The 19,093-nt window shown below is 38.2% G+C and overlaps 1 protein-coding gene across 1 annotated transcript in view; it reads left to right on the plus strand.

The window, feature by feature from the left end:
- Positions 1 to 15,646: 15,646 nt before the first annotated feature.
- The window catches only part of MMS22L (MMS22 like, DNA repair protein), a gene marked incomplete at both ends in the record, with an annotated part of 84,038 nt that continues 80,591 nt past the window's right edge, over positions 15,647 to 19,093 (plus strand). The window contains 2 exons of the mRNA XM_079550582.1: positions 15,647 to 15,834; positions 17,727 to 17,852. Of these exons, the coding sequence (XP_079406708.1) occupies positions 15,647 to 15,834; positions 17,727 to 17,852 (314 nt within the window). The remainder of the gene's footprint in view (positions 15,835 to 17,726; positions 17,853 to 19,093) is intronic.

The following is a 19,093-nucleotide window of genomic DNA, read 5'->3' on the forward strand; positions in this document are numbered from 1 at the left end:
AAAGTATTTACTAAGTAAGGTACATTTTAGACATATCACTATCTATGTTTACTGGAGCTCTCTGTAAGCACTGCATAATCCTGTGCATAACAGCAGTTGGAGTACAAAGCTATTAAGATTGTTCATACTTTTTCTGTAATCAATGTCACTTAACAAAGAAGAATTTAGATAGAAGAATCTCCTACCTCAGTTTTACATGATACTAAGTCTTGCATGACAGTTTATTATCCAGCTGGCGACTGGTCACCTGTGCTGTTCCCCAGGGGTCAATGCTGGGGCTTGTCCTCTTCAACATCTTCACTGATGACCTGGATTCACCCTCACTGAGTGCACCCTCAGTACGCTTGCAGATGACACCAAGTTGGCTGGAAGTGTCGATCTGCCTGGAGGTAGCGAGGCACTACAGAGGGATCTGGACAGGCTGGATGGCTGGGCTGAAGCCAATGGGATGAGGTTCAATAAGGCCAAATGCCAGGTCCTGCACTTTGGCCACAACAACCCCAGGCAACTCTACAGACTTGGGGCAGAGTGGCTGGAAGACTGCGTAGAGGAAATGGACCTGGGGGTATTGATTGATGCTCGGCTGAACATGAGCCAGCAGTGTGCCCAGGTGGCCAAGAAGGCCAATGGCATCCTGGCTTGCATCAGAAACAGTGCTGCCAGCAGGAACAGGGCAGTGATTGTCCCCCTGTACTCAGCTCTGGTGAGGCGGCACCTCGAGCACTGTGTTCAGTTTTGGGCCCCTCACTGCAAGAAAGACACTGAGGCCCTGGAGTGGGTTCAAAGAAGGGTGACAAAGCTGGTGAGGGGTCTGGAACACAGGGCTTATGAGGAGCAGCTGAAGGAGCTGGGATTGTTCAGTCTGGAGAAGAGGAGGCTCAAGGGAGACCTTATTGCTCTCTATAACTACCTAAAGGGAAGTTGTAGTGAGCTGGGGATTGGCCTCTTCTCTCGTGTAACTGGTGGTAGAACTAGAGGGAATGGCTTCAAGCTGCGCTGGGGAAATTTAGGCTTGACATTAGGAAATACTACTTCTCCGAAAGATTGGTCAGGCTCTGGAATGGGCTGCACAGGGAGGTGGTGGAGTCACTGCCCCTGGAGGTGTTCAAGGAATGGTTGAATGTTGTGTTGAGGGACATGGTTTAATGAAAACTATTGGTGATGGTTGGATGGTTGGACTGGATGATCTTGTAGGTCTTTTCCAATCTTGGTGTTTCTGTGATTCTGTGATTAATGATCATTTGAGCTGGAATAAAACCAAGTTCTTAAACAGTGCTAAAACTAATGAATTAGGAATCTACATTGTCTTTTCAATTATTTACTAGCTTGATAACCATTAATATTATGAAAATTAATTTTCCAAATCTACTACTCTAAAATAATATGATAAGAGAGTGCAGTTTATATTTGCAGCAGGCTACTCCCAGATAAGCCCCTTTGATTGGATGAAAGTAATTCTTGAACCAGAAGAAGTAAGCTCTACGTGGTCAGTGCACAGCTGTGTCCAATTTAACTGGTGTGTTAACATGTATGATATATTAGGTTGGACATAACAATACGCTAATTTGGTGATATTGTGTTTGACACCATAGACAGTGTCACCGCACTTCAAATATGACATAATCAGCTTGATTAACTCTAATTTTAAGGTTGGAAAAAATCTTGTGGGTTATCATGCTATTTACTTAAAATGGATAGATGGCTTTTGTGGCTATGATTATCTGGTATATCTAGCTGATTTCAGCACTATTAACAGGTTGGTTTAAGAAGTATCAAGATATGGAACTCATTTCAAAAAGGTTTATCACAGCGCTAATTTACAAGAAGTTCAACTAGCAAAGACGACAGGCAATATTTATTTTAAAAATGTTCCTTCCATTCTTATCTAAATTGTGACTTAAGTAAATACTAAAAATCAAGATCAAAATATTCAAAATAATCATAAACGTGAATTCTTAAATTTTAGATATAAGAAACAACTTCCAGAGAATAAAGGTTTGTAAAGCTACTTTGCTTTGGTACTTTACTTTGAAAAGCCTCAAACTGAATATTAAGAACTTGAAAATTAAAAAAAGAGCTGATATTTTAAAAAAATCTTTAAAGTAAACCTATTTGAAAATAATGCATTGGATTTTCATTATAAGTACTGCTAGCCATTCTATCCCATCATATTTCCATTAAAATAAAATAAAAACATAAATAAGTCTCTTCCAGATGAAGTCTGAACAACTTTCATCATTTCAACCAACAAAACTATCACCGTTTTCCATTATGCCTAGTACAAAAGAAAAAAAGCTCTTTTCTTCCATTAGTGTACCAACAATCTATTCTCTAATATCTGATTAACCAAACATCTATTCCAATGAACAACTGTCCTGCACAATGGAATAAAACTGCTAACTTTTGTATTTATCAAAATGATTGAATCTTAAGCTTTGTTTGCTTTTTGCTGAAAACCATACTTGTTCATGTACCAGGACAAGGGACAACAAAAACTCCTATTAGAGGTGAACTCTGTGTGCTTGGAGTTGCACGGGCTACCTAGAGGTGGTCCTTTCGTGAAACACAGAATCCATTAATTCAGTGTAATTGAATTGTTCCTGAAAGGAATAGAGGTAAGAGAGGACCATTTCCTCAGTCCTTACTCTAAGATGAGCAGACATATCCTCATGGAAAAATCAGCTCATATTTGCACTCTGAACTGAGAGATTTTTTACTACTTAGTCTACAACCACATTAATGTAAGCAGGAGATAAATTAAAATGCCTTACAGCCTTAATCAACTGACTTGATCTGTTACATAATACCACTGTACCATTTTCATTTTTCAGCAATAGCAGTTTCTGTATTCTGGTATGAACATACAACATGCAGTTATACACAATTCATTACTTATGTCCACTAGTTAATGTGAGACACGTTTTCCAGTACAGTTTTCATGATAATGTATTTTCATTTCTATAGATTAATCTCAAAGTGAGGCAGCTGTCAGTTTAATCCCTCTAGACTCTAATTCCATTGTTCCAAACTTAAACTTGTGTCAGGTTGACAATAAGGATGGTTTAATGTACTTCTAAGCCATATAAGTGCACCATGTAAATTATAGTATACAACTCTCATGATGAAACCTGAGGAATCTCTAAAAATATTATAATAGTTTGCAGCTTCTGTGTGTGTGTTTGTTTACTAAACATACTGTAGACGGAATGAAACATAAGGCACTTTCTGAAGCGGAAAATTACTCTACTGGCAGGTGGACAAACTTCCTGTTCTCTATTCCTGAGAAGAATTTTGCCTCTGGAGGTTTCAGATCTTGTCATCAGACACCACCATGACCTCCTAGCTCATAAAATATTTCTCTGCAGAAAGGATGGTGAAATGCATACTCATCCTTGTATGAGTATCTAGAGACAATATCATAAAAGTAACAATTTTTCAGTTACCATACAGACCCAGCTCTTTGAAGGCAAGCTATCAGGCAAAAGAAAGAAAATTCCTCCTTTTTCATCCATGATATACACTTCAGAACAGTTCTTTTGTATAGTCATGCTCAAATTTGCTATTACTAACAGCCAGGATGACTGTTTCAGCCAAATTTATTTAACTGATTGCTGTCAAAATAAAGATTACATCATTTTACATCTCTGTTTTACAGATTAGGTTGTCAGGACATCTGCAAAATGAAGGTTACACTCATTTACTTTGGCAAACATTTTGAGTTCAACTGATGAAAAATGGTATCTGTATGTAGTTATTTTAATAATGCGCTGGCTAATGTCTCATTTTCAGACAACCCATATTGACTTCCTAACACATTTTTAAAACCATTTCTTAGTTCCTATTAGACTTTGAAATCCCTTTAAATAAAAATAACTTAGTTTCTTCATTATTCAATTTTATTTGGGAAAAAAAGAAAAAGAAAGAAACAATAGGAGATAAACATAATCTTAGTACAGTTTGCTAAACAGTAGTTCTAGGACACACAGTTCAGACTATCTCATCCAACGTGCTGAAATAAATATCATGGCTGATGAAATATAAATGGATGAAGCAAAGTTTTGGCACTATAACACTGTGTTGTTAGTAAGTTCTAGAAAACAGAGCAATGGGAAATCATAGCAAAGGTCTGAAAAAAATGAAAAAGGCAGTGAAAACTTCAAAGAAGTGACAAAACAAAAGTAAGGAATTCAATTCAAATCTGGAAATGTCAACAGAAAATCCCTTTTAAGTCTGAGTAAATTGGTAAATTTCCCTTGCAATTCTAGAAATACAATACTGCTATAGAGAATGTTTAATGTGAAAAATGTTTCTCGGGCCACATAGTAAATGACCCCTTCCACAGACTGTGCCCATTCCATTTTAAAAACCAGTTTCTTTTCTACCTCCTCTCAGGAGACCCACTATATAGATGCTCAACAGAACTTAATTTCATTGACAGTTAGAAACATATGTTAATCTCCATACTTGTTGATACTAACCAGTTTTGATACATTTACTCTAGTCCTGTGCTAACTCCCTAGAGTATCTAAATGCCTTCTGGAGTCTTTAAATCATATTAAATGAGTGTAAGACATCACTGGTATGCCTTCATAACAACTAAGAGAGAAAACCTGCATTAAAATTCATACTGTCCAAAAAGATTTTAACTTCTCTGCAAAATATAGGATGACTTCCATTTCTATCACACAGCTGAGGAACTGAGATATAAACACAAACTGAGCTCCTGAAATCAGACAGATAAGCTATGCAGAAAAAGAATCTGAATTTGAGCAATTGCCTTTGTATCCTTTTCAAAAATAACATCTCTGTTTTCTAGGTTGCTAAATAAGGATTGAGATATGCAGAGTACTTTTTCTTTCCACTACAAAAATATTAGTAGTAAATTCAGAGAAAAAAAATAATCAACAGGTTTGATTATTCAAGATTTGTGAAGAACCTAATGGTCATCCAAAAATTTCGTTTTGACAGGTTGCATTGAGACAATGAGCACAAAACACTGAGCAAATGAAAATGGATTATTACAAAGCTAAGACAAGAATGGATAAAATAGTATACATTTGGAAATCACACATGCAGTTTATCAGAGACCCACGTTCTTGAATGATTATTGTAATTCTCACAAAGATATTTTGCTTTCCTAGACAGCTGTTTGACAGTGTGATTTACATTCAGTGTCTTCATGTGACAAACACATGAATACCCATACAAACCATTGATACGCTGTCTAAATTTACAGCTTATGGACAAGTCATGAGAACAAGAGCTTTGCAAACCAGTAAAGTGAGAGCCCAGTCTTGTTTGCCGACATTACACAGACAGACAGTATGAATTGGAGATCTCGTATCACAGAATACTCTTTTCTGATTAACTACCTTCATTTAAATACTCGTAATTACATATCCACTCAGCGCTGGTAAAACATATTCTGTTTTTAAAAAATAGTAGTCTGTGTTATGATTTAGCCAGAGGTTCCTGCTGTCTCGAAGTGGACTGCAGAGCTGTGCCTTCCATGTACCTCTGTCTCTTTACATTTGATAATACCATCAAATATACAGTAGTTAACCAGAAATCTATCCTCTAACCTCTAAAATGTATGAATATCTTCATATCTCAAAAGCATTAATTTCTTCCATGACTGCGCATCACCTTCTCCACCACATTCTTTGAACACACTCCTTGATGTTGCCTAGTCTCTATTGTCATTTCCCAGCTTGATTTCGATTCAGAAGCCTGTTCTTTATGTTCAAGAAATCATGGGTCTGAGTCATACTTTTTTCAGACACATTTCTGTAGCTGTCCTTGCCTCGTAGCCCCTCATGGATCCCTATTTCAGTACCTCATCAGCAGACTGCACTGCCTTTCAACATTGCAACCCTTCTTTGCGCTACAGTGCCTCCCCCCTGCTTTCAGCCTTTAGCCATACCTAAGAGTTTGTCACACACCAGAACCAATATATGTACCTAAAAGACAAAATGCTTTCAGCGTAAATGTTACTGCACCTAGTGTATTTTTGATGAAGGAGAAGGAAAAATAACAAATGGAGACCAATGAACAGAAATATTTTGAGGATAAGTTCTGTTTTGCTCTATTCACACTTTCTTCCAGCTTTCTACCACCTCAACCTATCGTGTTTCCAAGACCCAGATGAAATTCTATTGCAAAGTTTTTATGAGTTGAAAAATCTCTGCATTACTAGGAGTTAAAAGAGTAGCAGTTAAAATAACTACGCAGTGTGCATTATTTGTATTACTACTGTTACACTTATTTATTGTACTAAGACAGAACCTAAGATCCCTCTGGGCTTTCAACAAGCACAGGAATAAAAACAACATTTTCACTAGAGACCTTACACAGAGATACAAGAAATAGGATACTATGAGAAAATAACAACAACAACAAAGATAGTGTGATAGGCAGAGATTTCAAGCCAGCCTAACTATTGTCAACTCATGCAGCAACATAACAAAAGAGAACTGTAAGGAGGGATGCTTTGGGAATAGTAAAAGCCTCCTGAGCTTCAAACAGAGCACGGGGAAAAGTTTAAAAGGAATAGCTGAAAAGTTAATAAGTGAGTAATGGAAGCTGGACCAATCTTTTTAATTAAGAATATGAAATAGTTCCTAGCATGAGAGCAGGTTGCAGAGAACACTGAGCACAGAAGGAACGTACAGATGACAAAACAGAACAGAAGCTGGTTTGAAATAGCAAGATGGTTTGTGCAGTATTAAGAGTCCTTACTACTATTTTTTTCTGGCCTTCTGTGAATGTAGATAAGGACTGTAATATTTGATGGATTTACATTTTGTAGAAGACTGAGAATTTGAATGCACGCAGTACATTATGCTATTTCTAGTTCAACTTCACACACACAAAAAGCCCAAACTGAGTTTATAGTATGAATATTTATCACTATTGTACTTTATAAAACCTAAACATGGGCTTATATCTAGGTTGGCATCCTTAAAACTGAGTCAATTATATGGAATTTTACTGAATAGAAAACATATGATCTTGTTGTGAAACATTTCCTGGAAAATATTAGTAAACATACATGCATTTGAGATTACTATCAGAAATTTTGATTACTGCCACTTCATCCTCTTATAGTAGAGAAACAAGTAAGTTTGGAATTAAAAATACTCTCAGTAACTTTCAGTCTATCTACTCTGATTATTTCTTTCTTTCAGTTAGCTTCATTTGTCATTCAAGTTAAAACAGTGACTCAAAAGTGAGACACCCTGGCGTGTGTATCCATTATTCCTTCTACAGTGTAGTATTCCCATTGATTTTCATGAAAATTATGAGTTTGAAAGGAATGCATTATTAGGCTAGATTAAGAGAAGACATTTGGAAGTACTTAAGTCATCCTACAACTTCAGAACCTAATGTTTATTATGATACCTGAGCTTGAAGCAAGATAAATAATACCATAAAACAGCACATCTTTGAATATATGAGGATTGCTGTGAAAGCAGTGCCTCGTATTTTATCATGATGCCCCACAACGTAAGAGTCAGATGTTGGTTGTGTGGCAGTAGAGGGTGTACCTTCCCACTAATATTCCAATATGCTTGGTTGCCATGTGACATATGGCAGCAGAGGAGCAGTCTGACACAGTGATATCCTACATGGAAGTACATGTGAATCAAAGATGTATCAGTGAGTTCCTCTATGCAGAAATAATTGCTCCCATTGATGTTCAGTAACGCTTACTCAGCATTTAGGGATACCAAGCAGTGGATGTGAGCACAGAGAGGAGGTGAGTAGTGCATTTCAGCAGCAGTGACTGTGATATGAAAAACAAGCAGATCTGTTATGATACAATGAGCGTATCATCTGGATTATGACCAGAGAACTGTGTATGAAGCTCCATATCAGCTTCAACGCATTGGAAATGATGGCGGCAGTGTTGGACTAAAGCAGAGTTTGTGCAAGGTGGGTCCTACAAATGCACACACAGGTTGAACCAACATGAGGCTGAAGGATGACAGTGTCCTGGATCACGCTCTCATTGGTGACAAGATGTGGTATCACTGCTACAAGCCAGAGTCAAAACAGTAGTCCATGAAGTAGTGACATGTGCATTCCCCATCAGAGAGCAAGTTCCAGCCCTCAGCAGGAAAGAGACATGCATTGTCTTCTGGGATAAGAAAATGGTGATTCTTCTGGATTCCTGAAATTCAGACAAACCAATCACTCTGACTGCTAGATTGCAACACTGACTAACTTGAAGACTCAAGTTTCCAAATTCAGGCTAGAGAAGAAGAAAATTTTTCTCCTGCAAAATAAAAATGCTTGACTCTATATCTATATAAGCATGGCATGTGCACTCTTGTTCATCACTGGTGAAATTGCATAGCTACTGATGGTAACTATGTTGAAAAATGTTGTTATGTAGCTGGCAACTTTCTCTATCAAACAGCTTTACTGTGCTCTTTATATCTGTTGTAGTTTCCAGGGAAATAAATAGAAGGCATTACTTTTGGAGTGATCCATGTATTATGGGCTGATTTCCCTAACATTTTTTTTAATTAAAATTACACTGAGTTAAAAATGTTTTCTCATCTTTTTAATATTAGAATAGGCAAATAAATATAAATTACATCTCTCTAAAAAAGCTTGCAACATTCCTAAATGTTGGAAGTAAAAGCACATATGAATTAGATACTTGTGTAATCACATTTCTTTGGTAGCCATTAAGTCTTCATGATAGATTACATTAAAACTGATCTCCTATAAACAGCACGTCATCCTTAATTCTTACAACATGACTCTCCCACTGTTGCTTTGGAAGCGTTGTTCTCCCATGCCAAAGCATATATAAACAAAAAATAAATTGATCTTCACTTTACCATTATTGTGTATACTGTGGTTTGCTCTCTTCTAGATAAATTGTTCAGATGTAGAACTACATCTGGCTAGGCTAGTCAGAATGGGCTTTCTAATTTTTTTTATTATTATTTTTTTAAAATCTAGAACATAGTATTCATCTTTACTGCACAGTTAAATCTGGACATTAATTTCCAGTTGCCACCAATGATCTTGCCACTCCCATAAGTACCTTTCTCACCTGATCCTTTTACTGCCACAGATTGTGATTGTCCAGTGCCAAAATGGGAAATCCAAGGCAAATATGTGGAAAAGTTAAAAACTTAACTTCTTTTGGCCACCAAGATGCTTTACGAAGAGTTTAGAGCACTAATGTTTTGTCATTCTCACAGTGCTTCTAAACCTTGAAACAATACATGGAGGATTTAACCTTTCAGGTATTCTTTTAAGTATGATGGCTCACATCTGAATATGATCAAGTCATAACAAAGTACTCATCATGAGAGTTAAGGCTAACAGATACAGCATACTGCTGGAGCATAAACTTTTGAACTAAAAACTCACTGAGACACATATTGTACCTTTTTATATTGTTCTAGACTGTTGCTTGGATTAACAGATATCATTACACTTGTAAGATCAAAGTCTTACTATTAATACTTCCTTAAAAACAAAAGTGAGAAAATTACCTTTATTTAAATGACAATGTAGAATTTATTAATATGACAGTTGGAACACTATGCCTGAGTATGGAGCAGTCATTTAAAGAAAGAAGAAATAGGAAGAGTTCAGATGAAAGCATCAAGAATTAATGATCCAAAGTGTCAGAAAAAAAAACCAAAACAAAACAACCCTAAGATTTTCTTTCTCTAAATAAGAAAAGAACAAGCTGGGATTGTTTGAGGGATGAAAACAACTAGAACATGATTAAGGAACTTCAATATGAAAGTTTCCTACAGGAAGCAAAATAAGTTCCCTATAACCCCAGTGCAAAAAAATAACAGGCTAAAGTAACATTCAGCAACTTCCAGGCTTCCTATCAGAAATCAGGAAAAGCATTTTAATGGCAAGGCTAGCGAAACACTGGAATAGATTATTTCAGTAAGTAATCACAACAAATCTTTAAGAACAGTCAGCAAGCAGCCATTAAAAGAAACTTCATTGATCTTGGCTTTGAAGAAAGAATGAGAGGGTGGATATGACACCTCCTTGGAGTCCTTTTCAGCTGTACGATACCAATACCATACATCAGTACAATTTGATGTGGAATACTGACTTGGAATGAAAGTCACACTCTGCAGAAGACTCAAGTCAATCTCTTCATGTAGATGATCACTTGGTTTCTGATGCAAACATCTAGTTATACATCACCTAGCTACACTGATGTAGTCTGCAACTTCCTGATTTAATAGTTTAATAATTGGTCTATATATATAAATTGGCTATATATAAGCATAAGGTCTAATCCAGTCACAGTATATAGGACTTCACTTGCAGAGACCAGTGACTCACCAATTGGTTCCAAGGCCTTTAAACCAGACAACACTAGCAACAGCTGATAACAACACAGAATTCCAGATGTAGTCCTTAATGGAAAAGTTCAAGAGGAATTAGCTTCATGTTGTTTACCTTCAAAATTCTAAACATACCCAAGGTTCTTAATCCTGCACTTTACTACCTTTTGTGTTACTTCTGATTTTGATGTTGTTTGACTTTGTTTGGTTGTGGGTTTGTTTGTTTTTGTTTTTGTTGTTGTTGTTGTTGTTGTTTTTTGTTTTGTTTTTAAATCTAAGACATTTAATGGTAGATCACTGTTAATCATTAGAGTAACAATCCTGTAAATACTTCATGAACAAATGTTTACTTCAAAATAGTTTTTGTAGAGTTATCACAAAATAACTGAACAAGCTTCCCCAGTTCATCTGTTCTTTTTCCAATAACAATTTATGCTTCAAACACAGGAACTCAGGACAAATGTACAGCTACCAGCCTGACAAGCCACTAAACATGAAAAAGTAACATTCTCCAACTTCATTTCAACAAATTCCTTACATCTAAATCATTTGACAGAACTCCAGGTAAATGATAAGGGGGGGGGGGAAGGGGGAAACAACAACTTGCATTATACGTTTTGGATGGTGAGAACTGAACTGTTAGATAAACACGCTTTGTAAAATGAAATATACGTTTCATTTTATTTTATATATATATATAATATATATAAATATACCAAAAAATGATACAGCAGCAAAATAGCAAGCATCAGGTGTTGCAAAGTTTCTATACCTAACAAAGTAGCTCCCATTCAAAACATCAACTGATAGAAGTTACAAATGTCTGTGTTTCAGATACAACCAATATCTTCAAAATACATGGAATCTCTGCTATAGACAGTCGCTCTCTGTTGGTGGGTATGTGATTGCCCTTTTCACAACATTTAAAAAGATGCACAAAGCACGACTCCCCCTGCAACCTCCCAGTAAGAAAAGTTACCAAAAAGACTTAAATAAAGCAGCCGTTTGCCCCTTGGGCAGCCTGTAGCGTTTACTCACCGCGACCGGTTAGTTTTGGAGACTTTCTTCCCCTCCCCCTGAACAGTAAGGGAGAATGTAGAGTAGTTAAATTTGAACTTCCCTGCTTTTGTTAGCGTGAGTCACCACCTTAACATTATCTCAACTGTAGACTTTTATCTGTGAATATCTAAGCCCTGTCTTGTGGAAAACTAATTACTGAGCCACTGAGAGGCTTCATAATGTCCTGCATTTAAGTCCTGAACATCATACATAATGCATAGGAAGCAGTCTCTGCACTCTGATTACAGAACACTGTCATTAAGAGAGCAAATTAAAGATGTGAATAACTCACTGGCTGAGCTTATTGTCAGTGCTGCATTGTGAAATTAGAATTTCTAATAAGTACTGCAATTTTTTTAACCCAATTAACACAGAGAACATCTTGAGTCTGATTAGTACAATAAAAATTATTACCTTATTCTTTTGCTTCACAACAGCCAAATTAAATACTGTACTTAATTATGCAGCATTCATCGCTTCTGTGCTAGAAATAATAACAAAAAAAAATCTCACTGTTGCTTTAATAAGACTTCCAACATTTAGAATGCAACTGAAAAACAGAGCACGCAAATCTCTAAGCACAATTTATATTGCAAAGTTACTATCTTTTTAAAAAGACTTTGCAAATATCACCAGTCGACCATGATGTCATTGCTGATGTCTTCTTTGGAAACGAAAATGTATTACAAATAATCCCATAAAATGATGCTCCTGAACAAGCTTCGATTATACATTGTGAATTAACTTTCTCCAGGTTGATGTGAAGATGGGGGAGGGGGGAGGAGAAAAAAAAAAAAAAAAAAAAAAAAAAAAAGCACCCCTTACCGACTAGAAACCAAATACACAAATATATAAACATCCATACATACACTGTTTCAAAAAAAAGATGCTAAAAACATACAATGAAAAAGCAATAGTGGATCAGCTCTCTTACCTCAGTTCCCTTTTGGCACGGGATAGATCACATCCTTTCATCCTAGAAAGGAGAAAAGTCCAGTTCAACATCCAGCATGTCGATTTCTCCACACGGTGCCTGCTGCCATGTTAAGTACAGAAAATGATCACTGAGGATGCAGCTTTTGTCTCCAAATATTTTTATGCATCCTTTTAGTGACCAGGACCCCGGGAACCTTCACACATCTGGCAGCAGACACCACTAGCTGCAGCTGCTGCAATAATATTTTCCTCACCCCTATTTCAATTCCACCTCTTATTTCTTCCCCACCCTGGGGAAGTTTAATCACTGAGCTCAGGTGGGGAAAAAAAAAAAAAAAAAAAAAAAAAAAAAAGTGGCATTGTAATCATGAGCTTTTTTTTTTTTTCTCCTAGAGACATGGACTGCAGCAAACAAGCAAACACCTTGCATCTTTGTCTAGTTCTTTTAGCATGTGCATATGAGAAGGAAGGAAAAAAGGGCCTGAAAATTATTCAGACGCGATGCAATAGACATAAAGAGAGACAAAAAGACAGAGAGGCAGAGAAAGAGAGAGAAGGAGGCAGAGAGAGAGGAGAGAGAGGAAACGCTGAGAGGGAGAGGGGGCTGTCAGCGCAGATAAATCTGCATATGGAAATCAGGGTTATCCTGGGTACAGTTTTATTTAACCATGATGTACTGTTTTTTTAATTAGACGGGAATTTAGTCGAGGAAATGAGGGATTCTTACACACACAAGAGCAAACGAAGCATTTTTAAGGGCAGGAGTTTCCACAGCAAGCTGCAGCACTCACAACAAAACTTTTAATAGCAACTTTCTGGTTAGAAACAAAAGTTTCATGCACTGCTGAAAATTTATATACACACATACACAAAAGCACAACTGGAAGGACAGTTTAAAATGAAATGGAATCAAGACAATCCAAAGTAGTTCAATCATCAAAGACCCAGAAGCCACCAAGTCCACGACGTTACTTAGTCCACGACACAGTATTTTAAACTAAGTTTATGCTAGGCACAGCTTTAGAACTTTCCCCCGGCCCCTGCGCTGCGGTGACTGTCACAGCCAATGAGGACTTGTGATGCAATGAGACCAGCCAATGCCCTGCTTAGATTCCCCATACACTACAGACTAAATCCTGTGTCTGGGAAGAGCGGGGTGCCCACAGCTGTGAGCAGCACCTGACCAACTAGAGAAGGAAGGACAGAGGCATGAGTAAGACTTCTTGCCTGGGATGGTTGAGATGGCAGAAACGGGAAATGAGGTTCTGGCACAGGATAGCCCAGGATAAGCTAGACTCGAGGAAACCAGTAAAAGATAGGGGCTGCTACGAAACTCCAAGGAAGCAGATGAGCAAGAAGCATATTAGCACTATAATGGGCTCAGGCGTCAACGGGAAGCACAGGGAAGGCATGGTGCAGCATTGAGCAAGAGGAGAAAAGGCCCAGGGGAACAAGGGGCAGAACCGGGAGCAGCCAGAAGGGAGCAGTGCACGGCGAGGCTCGAGTGCTGCGCCGAGGACAGTACGCACACGCAAACGGCGGACTCTACGCGCAGCCAGCGGGAACAGGACCGGCCCACCGCCGCCACGGAGCCGCCTCACGGGCGGTGCTTCGCCCCGGGGCGGAACAGGAGGCGGGCGGGAGAAGGCAGGCGCAAGCTGACGGGCGGGCGGCTGTCCGGACAGAGGAGAGCCGGGCAGCGGGGCGGGAGGAGGGGGAGGAGAAAGAGGAGGAGCGGCCGGCGGCCAATCGGTAGCGTGGCGCCTGCGCAGTGCTGAGCTAGCGGCGGCGCGCGGGACGCACGGAAAAGTGCTCCGGCGCGGAGGAGGAAGGGTGGCGGCGGCGGGCTCTGGTGGACTCCGGTGGTCCGCAGGTACCGGGCGGCGCGGCTGTTCTGCTTTTGCCTTCCCGCCCTGCTTTATCGTGACTGGCGCAGCTGTCGCCTCACCGTGCCCGGTCTTGTCGTGGGCCTTGGCGGGAAGGCCTGTTGGCAGGCGCGGCGGGAACTCGCAGTTGTGGGGAGGGAAGGAGGCTGAGTGCAGGGCGTGGGGCAGTTCGGATGCCTTGAATCGTTGAGTTAAAGCAACAGCGAGTGTTGCTGTGCCTTATTTAATGAAGATGATGCAGAGCATTCCCTTCAGCTGTGTGCTTCTGCCGTGTTTTGCTGTCACATTTATGCACCTGCATTAAACCGAGTTGCTGAAGGCGTCCTGTCAATTATTAGTTCTCTTAATTATATTGTTTGCTTATAGTTATTGTAGACCTTAGTGGCACCTGTTGCCCAGTTCTACTGTTTCAGCTGTTTCTCATATAAAACGTTAGTTCTTGAGGGTTAAGTGTGTGGTGAACTTTTTTAGGATGTGATCTTTGTTCTCAGGAATCCTGAAAAGAAATAAAAGCAAAAGGAGAAGTCAGAACTTTTATGAAAACTCAAATTAAGCTGTATAAGAATCAGCCCTACAGAGATCTTATAAACTTTTAGGATTTCAGCATATCAGGGTTTCATAATTATCACTTGACGTATACTTAGTGCTTCTCAGAAAGAACTTGAGCTGTAGTATTGCTTTAAGTCATGACCAGCTGGGAACTTGTAATACAGGATGTGTTTTCATAGAGTGGCTTGTGTTGGAGGAGACCTTATAGGTTGTGTAGTTCCACGCACCTCCCTGCCATGGGCAGGAGTTTCATACTGCAGTTACTCTGGTCACAGAACAACTTGCATTTTGTTTCTGCCATTTCTTTTACCCTAGTGCTAATGGAACTTTGTGACAAGTCAGTTTAGATTGGATATAAGAAAAATGGTTTTTACAATAAAGGTAGTGAGGCACTAGAACAGGTTGCCTAGAGAGGTTGTGGAAGCCCTATCCTTGGAGGTGTTCAAAGTCAGGTTGGACAAGGCTCTGGGAACCCTGATCTACCTGCAGATGTTCATTGCGGGGGATTTGGACTAGATGATCAAGAAGGGTCCCTTCCAACTCAAATTACTATACATCTCTGTGACAATTTAAACTGAAACTGAACGAAACAAATGTACTTTTTTGTAGGATTAGCTTTTTGGTTATGTAACCTGCTGAACCTGTTTTGATTCTGGAAAATGAAGTTGTACAAAACAGCAGAATTATGTGGCACGGAATGGGACCACAATTTCCTTTTTGGTGGTGTCTCACACCTTGGGGTTGCGGTTAGGCTGATATTGTCCTCATTTGAGCTGGTGGGTTACGAAGAGCTGTAACAATGAAGAAGTTATTTGAAGGAATGCTGAAGTTTTTCATTTTAATTGTTAATTATCTGTTTATTTTCTGGATTAGATGGAAACAGTAGACGATGACTTTATGGATTCCTTCACACCTCCACTTCTCAGTGACAGCCTGCAGATGGCAATGGAGGTGGAGAATGAGAAGTCAAATCCTCCTTGTTTTTCCTGCATTTTTGACAACCAAAATGGAGGGAGAAGCTTCTCTGCAGAGTCTTACTTAGCAAGTGGGTCTCTTAAGAGGTATGTTGGTGCTTTTTTTTTTTTTTTTTTTTTGAGTTTCAGGTATATCTTTTTAAGATGTTCTTTCCGCTATTGTTTTGTACCTCTAAATGCTGACAACGTTTCCAAATGAGTTTATTCTTGAGCTTTTATCATCTTTGTGGTCTACCAGACAAGGGAGGACAATTCTGATGATATTCTCCTTTGGTCAGAGTTCTGGGTCCAGCTTCTAGCTCTGTGAACTGATTTGAAGATATAGTAAAGGACCCTACACAGACTTGTCTTCAAGAGTTTTAACAAGACGCTTCAAAATTGGTTTGGATAACACCATCTGAGACCCCTTAAATTCTGGGGAAATGTGCAGTATTGCTTTTTCCAACTTTATGCTCTCCTGGATGCTGTCCTTTTTGTTCTCCTTGTGACAGAAACAAATCTGCTCTGCTCAGCTTTCCAGAGCCTCTGATAGGGTCCTCTACAGCTTTAATTTCATCTTTCTCAGACCTCTACCTTCTGGATTTAGGAATCTTCTGGATCTAAGGTTCAGAAGCCATGTGCGTAATATGTTTTTTTTTTTTTTATGTGACATTCTAAAACATTGCTTTAGTTAATACTTTCTCTCTCTTTGTGATCCACCTTTAGTTTTCAGTTGTATGCTGATCCTGCAGGGATTGGTTTGCTTTTCATGCAAACGTAATTTTTCTTTCCTACTTTGTATATACATTTGGACCCACTTGCTTTTGTTTTTTACTTTTATTATTTTTTTTAACCTTCTGCAAGCTTTTCTGTAAATTCTTAAACCCAATCCCTACCTTATTACTCTTATTTTTAGCGTATCAGAGTATGTTCATTCACGTTTATGTCAAGTACGTGGATGTGAGAACCTGTGTCTTTGTGAATGTATCAGTAGTAGACTCCATGGTGACAAAGAAGGCATTCCATGACAGAAACAGTTTCCTGTGAAAACACACTCAGGGGCTTGTACAGCTTCACCAAGTCACTGTGGTTATGATAATTCTGTTCTGTCCTTTATTCACCTCGTCTTCTACAATCAGTTGGATTGTAAACTACTGAAAAAGCTTACATATGAGAGACTCCTCTGTCTTCATTACCTAGATCAGGACTAACTTGATTTAATTACTCCAGGCTTCAAAACAGAACAATGTTTAGACAGTTACCAAGTGAGCTACAGATGTTGTGGGAGACTGACTCAATTATTCAACAGATGCTCTTTTTGTCTGTGATTGGGAACTGTACTGGGAATAGGGCATAGTTCAAGCACGAAATAAATTTGGTTATAATGTAATGAGAACCAAGTGTTTGCCCAGAATACTTATTTTGTTTTTAAAATAGAAATATTTCTTAAATCTTATTGAATACTGTTGAATTATTTTACTAAAGTTCGAGGGAAAAATTCTGAAGTAGTTTTTTAAATCTGTTGGCTTTATTGAACAATTTGCTGTAGCTTTTAAGCAATCTTGAAGTGCACTAGTGAAATATTTTTATATTTACACAATTGGTCTACTGAGAACATATTTCAGGAAAAATGTATACCCTGTAGCTGGTTATTAGTCCTGAGACAGATTTGAAGCATAAGCTTACAGTGCTGTGTTATCTGATGTCCTGGCGTCTTTTGTTAAGCACAGTTTGTATGTTATGCCTCAGGTTGGCCCCCTGTAATGTGTTAATTTTCTTTTTTCTCTAAAATGGTCTAACTACAGAGCACAGTACATGGTTTGTACAGTGTTGAAACTAAAACTTGTCATATTTTATATACTATATTGCTAAAAAGGTGTAACGGTCTCTTGAGAGCACTGCTTCCTGTCTATAGTATAGATATTGTTACTACATTTATCAAAATCAGTGCTTTAGATTTATTTATGTTATTACTGAGGAATACTGGATCTGTCTTACAGGGTTTTGCTGAGACTGGATCCTTCTCCAAATGACTATGAAGAAGATGCAGTAGAAATGTTTGGCTTTCAGTGGGTTACTGAAACTGCATTAGTTGAGTCCTGTGGACTTCTCTTTGGATTACTTAGGTATGCTGTTAGTGTATTTTATGATTATTCCAATTCTATAATTATAGCGATTTATTCTAACAATGAAACAAACTTCAAGTTTTTGGTAGTAAAATCATAATATACTGTGGGCCATGTGATGCATCAAGAATCAGCTTTTAGTCTTCCTTGTATGGAAATTTCATAGAATCATAGTGGTACGTGATGAATAAGACAGATGGAGTTATGGAAGATGTAAATTTTGTGTCAGATAATTGTAGTATTATATGACTTTTATTAATAAGTTTCTAAGCATCGTGGAGCGCATGTTAGCCATCACCAGGTAAAGACTGATAGATACGTATTACAATGGAGTTATGGTCTATTTAGAAGAGTCTAGCTGAGCAGTTAACAACCCAGCCTCTGTGACAAGGGCGTTAGAACTAGGTGATCTTTAAGGTTCCTTGAACCCAAGCCATACTATGGTTCAACTGTATATGAGTAAACTGTGTAAGCTTTCCTTGAATAAGATTGTACTACCCATATAATTAATGTTATCTTTTGAAGATTTGAAGTCCTTTTTTAGTGCTAAAGAAAAAATGGGTGTTACGAGTTAAATACTGTAAATACTCCATGCGGCACTTTCTTCAGTTGTTAGGATTAGTGTAGCTTCAGCAATCTCTTCAGATACAATTACTCAGTGTTCCATTAATTCAGTGTAGGTGTTTAGTCAGTGCAAATACACAGATTACCAATAATCATCTTTGCTTACTGATAATCCTCAGGATATACAGCACACAGAGAGGATGGATGGAAGAGGCTTTTCCACGATTCTGCAAACGTGTGATATATTTCACCATTCCCTTAATTGCAGTAGATTCTTCCATCCCTTTAGAGTATGGCCAAGAGCATCATGTGAAATGTCATTAATGAAATCTGGCTACTGAAACATGATGGCGTAGATGACAGGAGGTGTATTTATTAGCTTTGCTCATTTGGCACAAGATTCTTCTTCACTGTGGTTTAAAAAATGTCATAAGGAAGCAGCTAGCATAACTTAGTTATAAGTAACACCATATCCTGGTTAGCCTCCAATCTGATCTGTGCAGTTAACTGTTGACTTAACATCACTTTGCAGTGAGACAGTGATGTTAATCTCTTGAATGAAATAATTTTTTCTTTGTAATATAAACCCTTTGTAGTTACCTTTGAATTGTAATAGAGATTAATGTTAAAAAAAAAACAATAAAAAACTTTATGCCTTAATTTATTCAAGCTGTTCA

This window comes from Tetrao urogallus, assembly GCF_951394365.1.
Source record: "Tetrao urogallus genome assembly, chromosome: 2".
NCBI classification, from domain to species: domain Eukaryota; kingdom Metazoa; phylum Chordata; class Aves; order Galliformes; family Phasianidae; genus Tetrao; species Tetrao urogallus.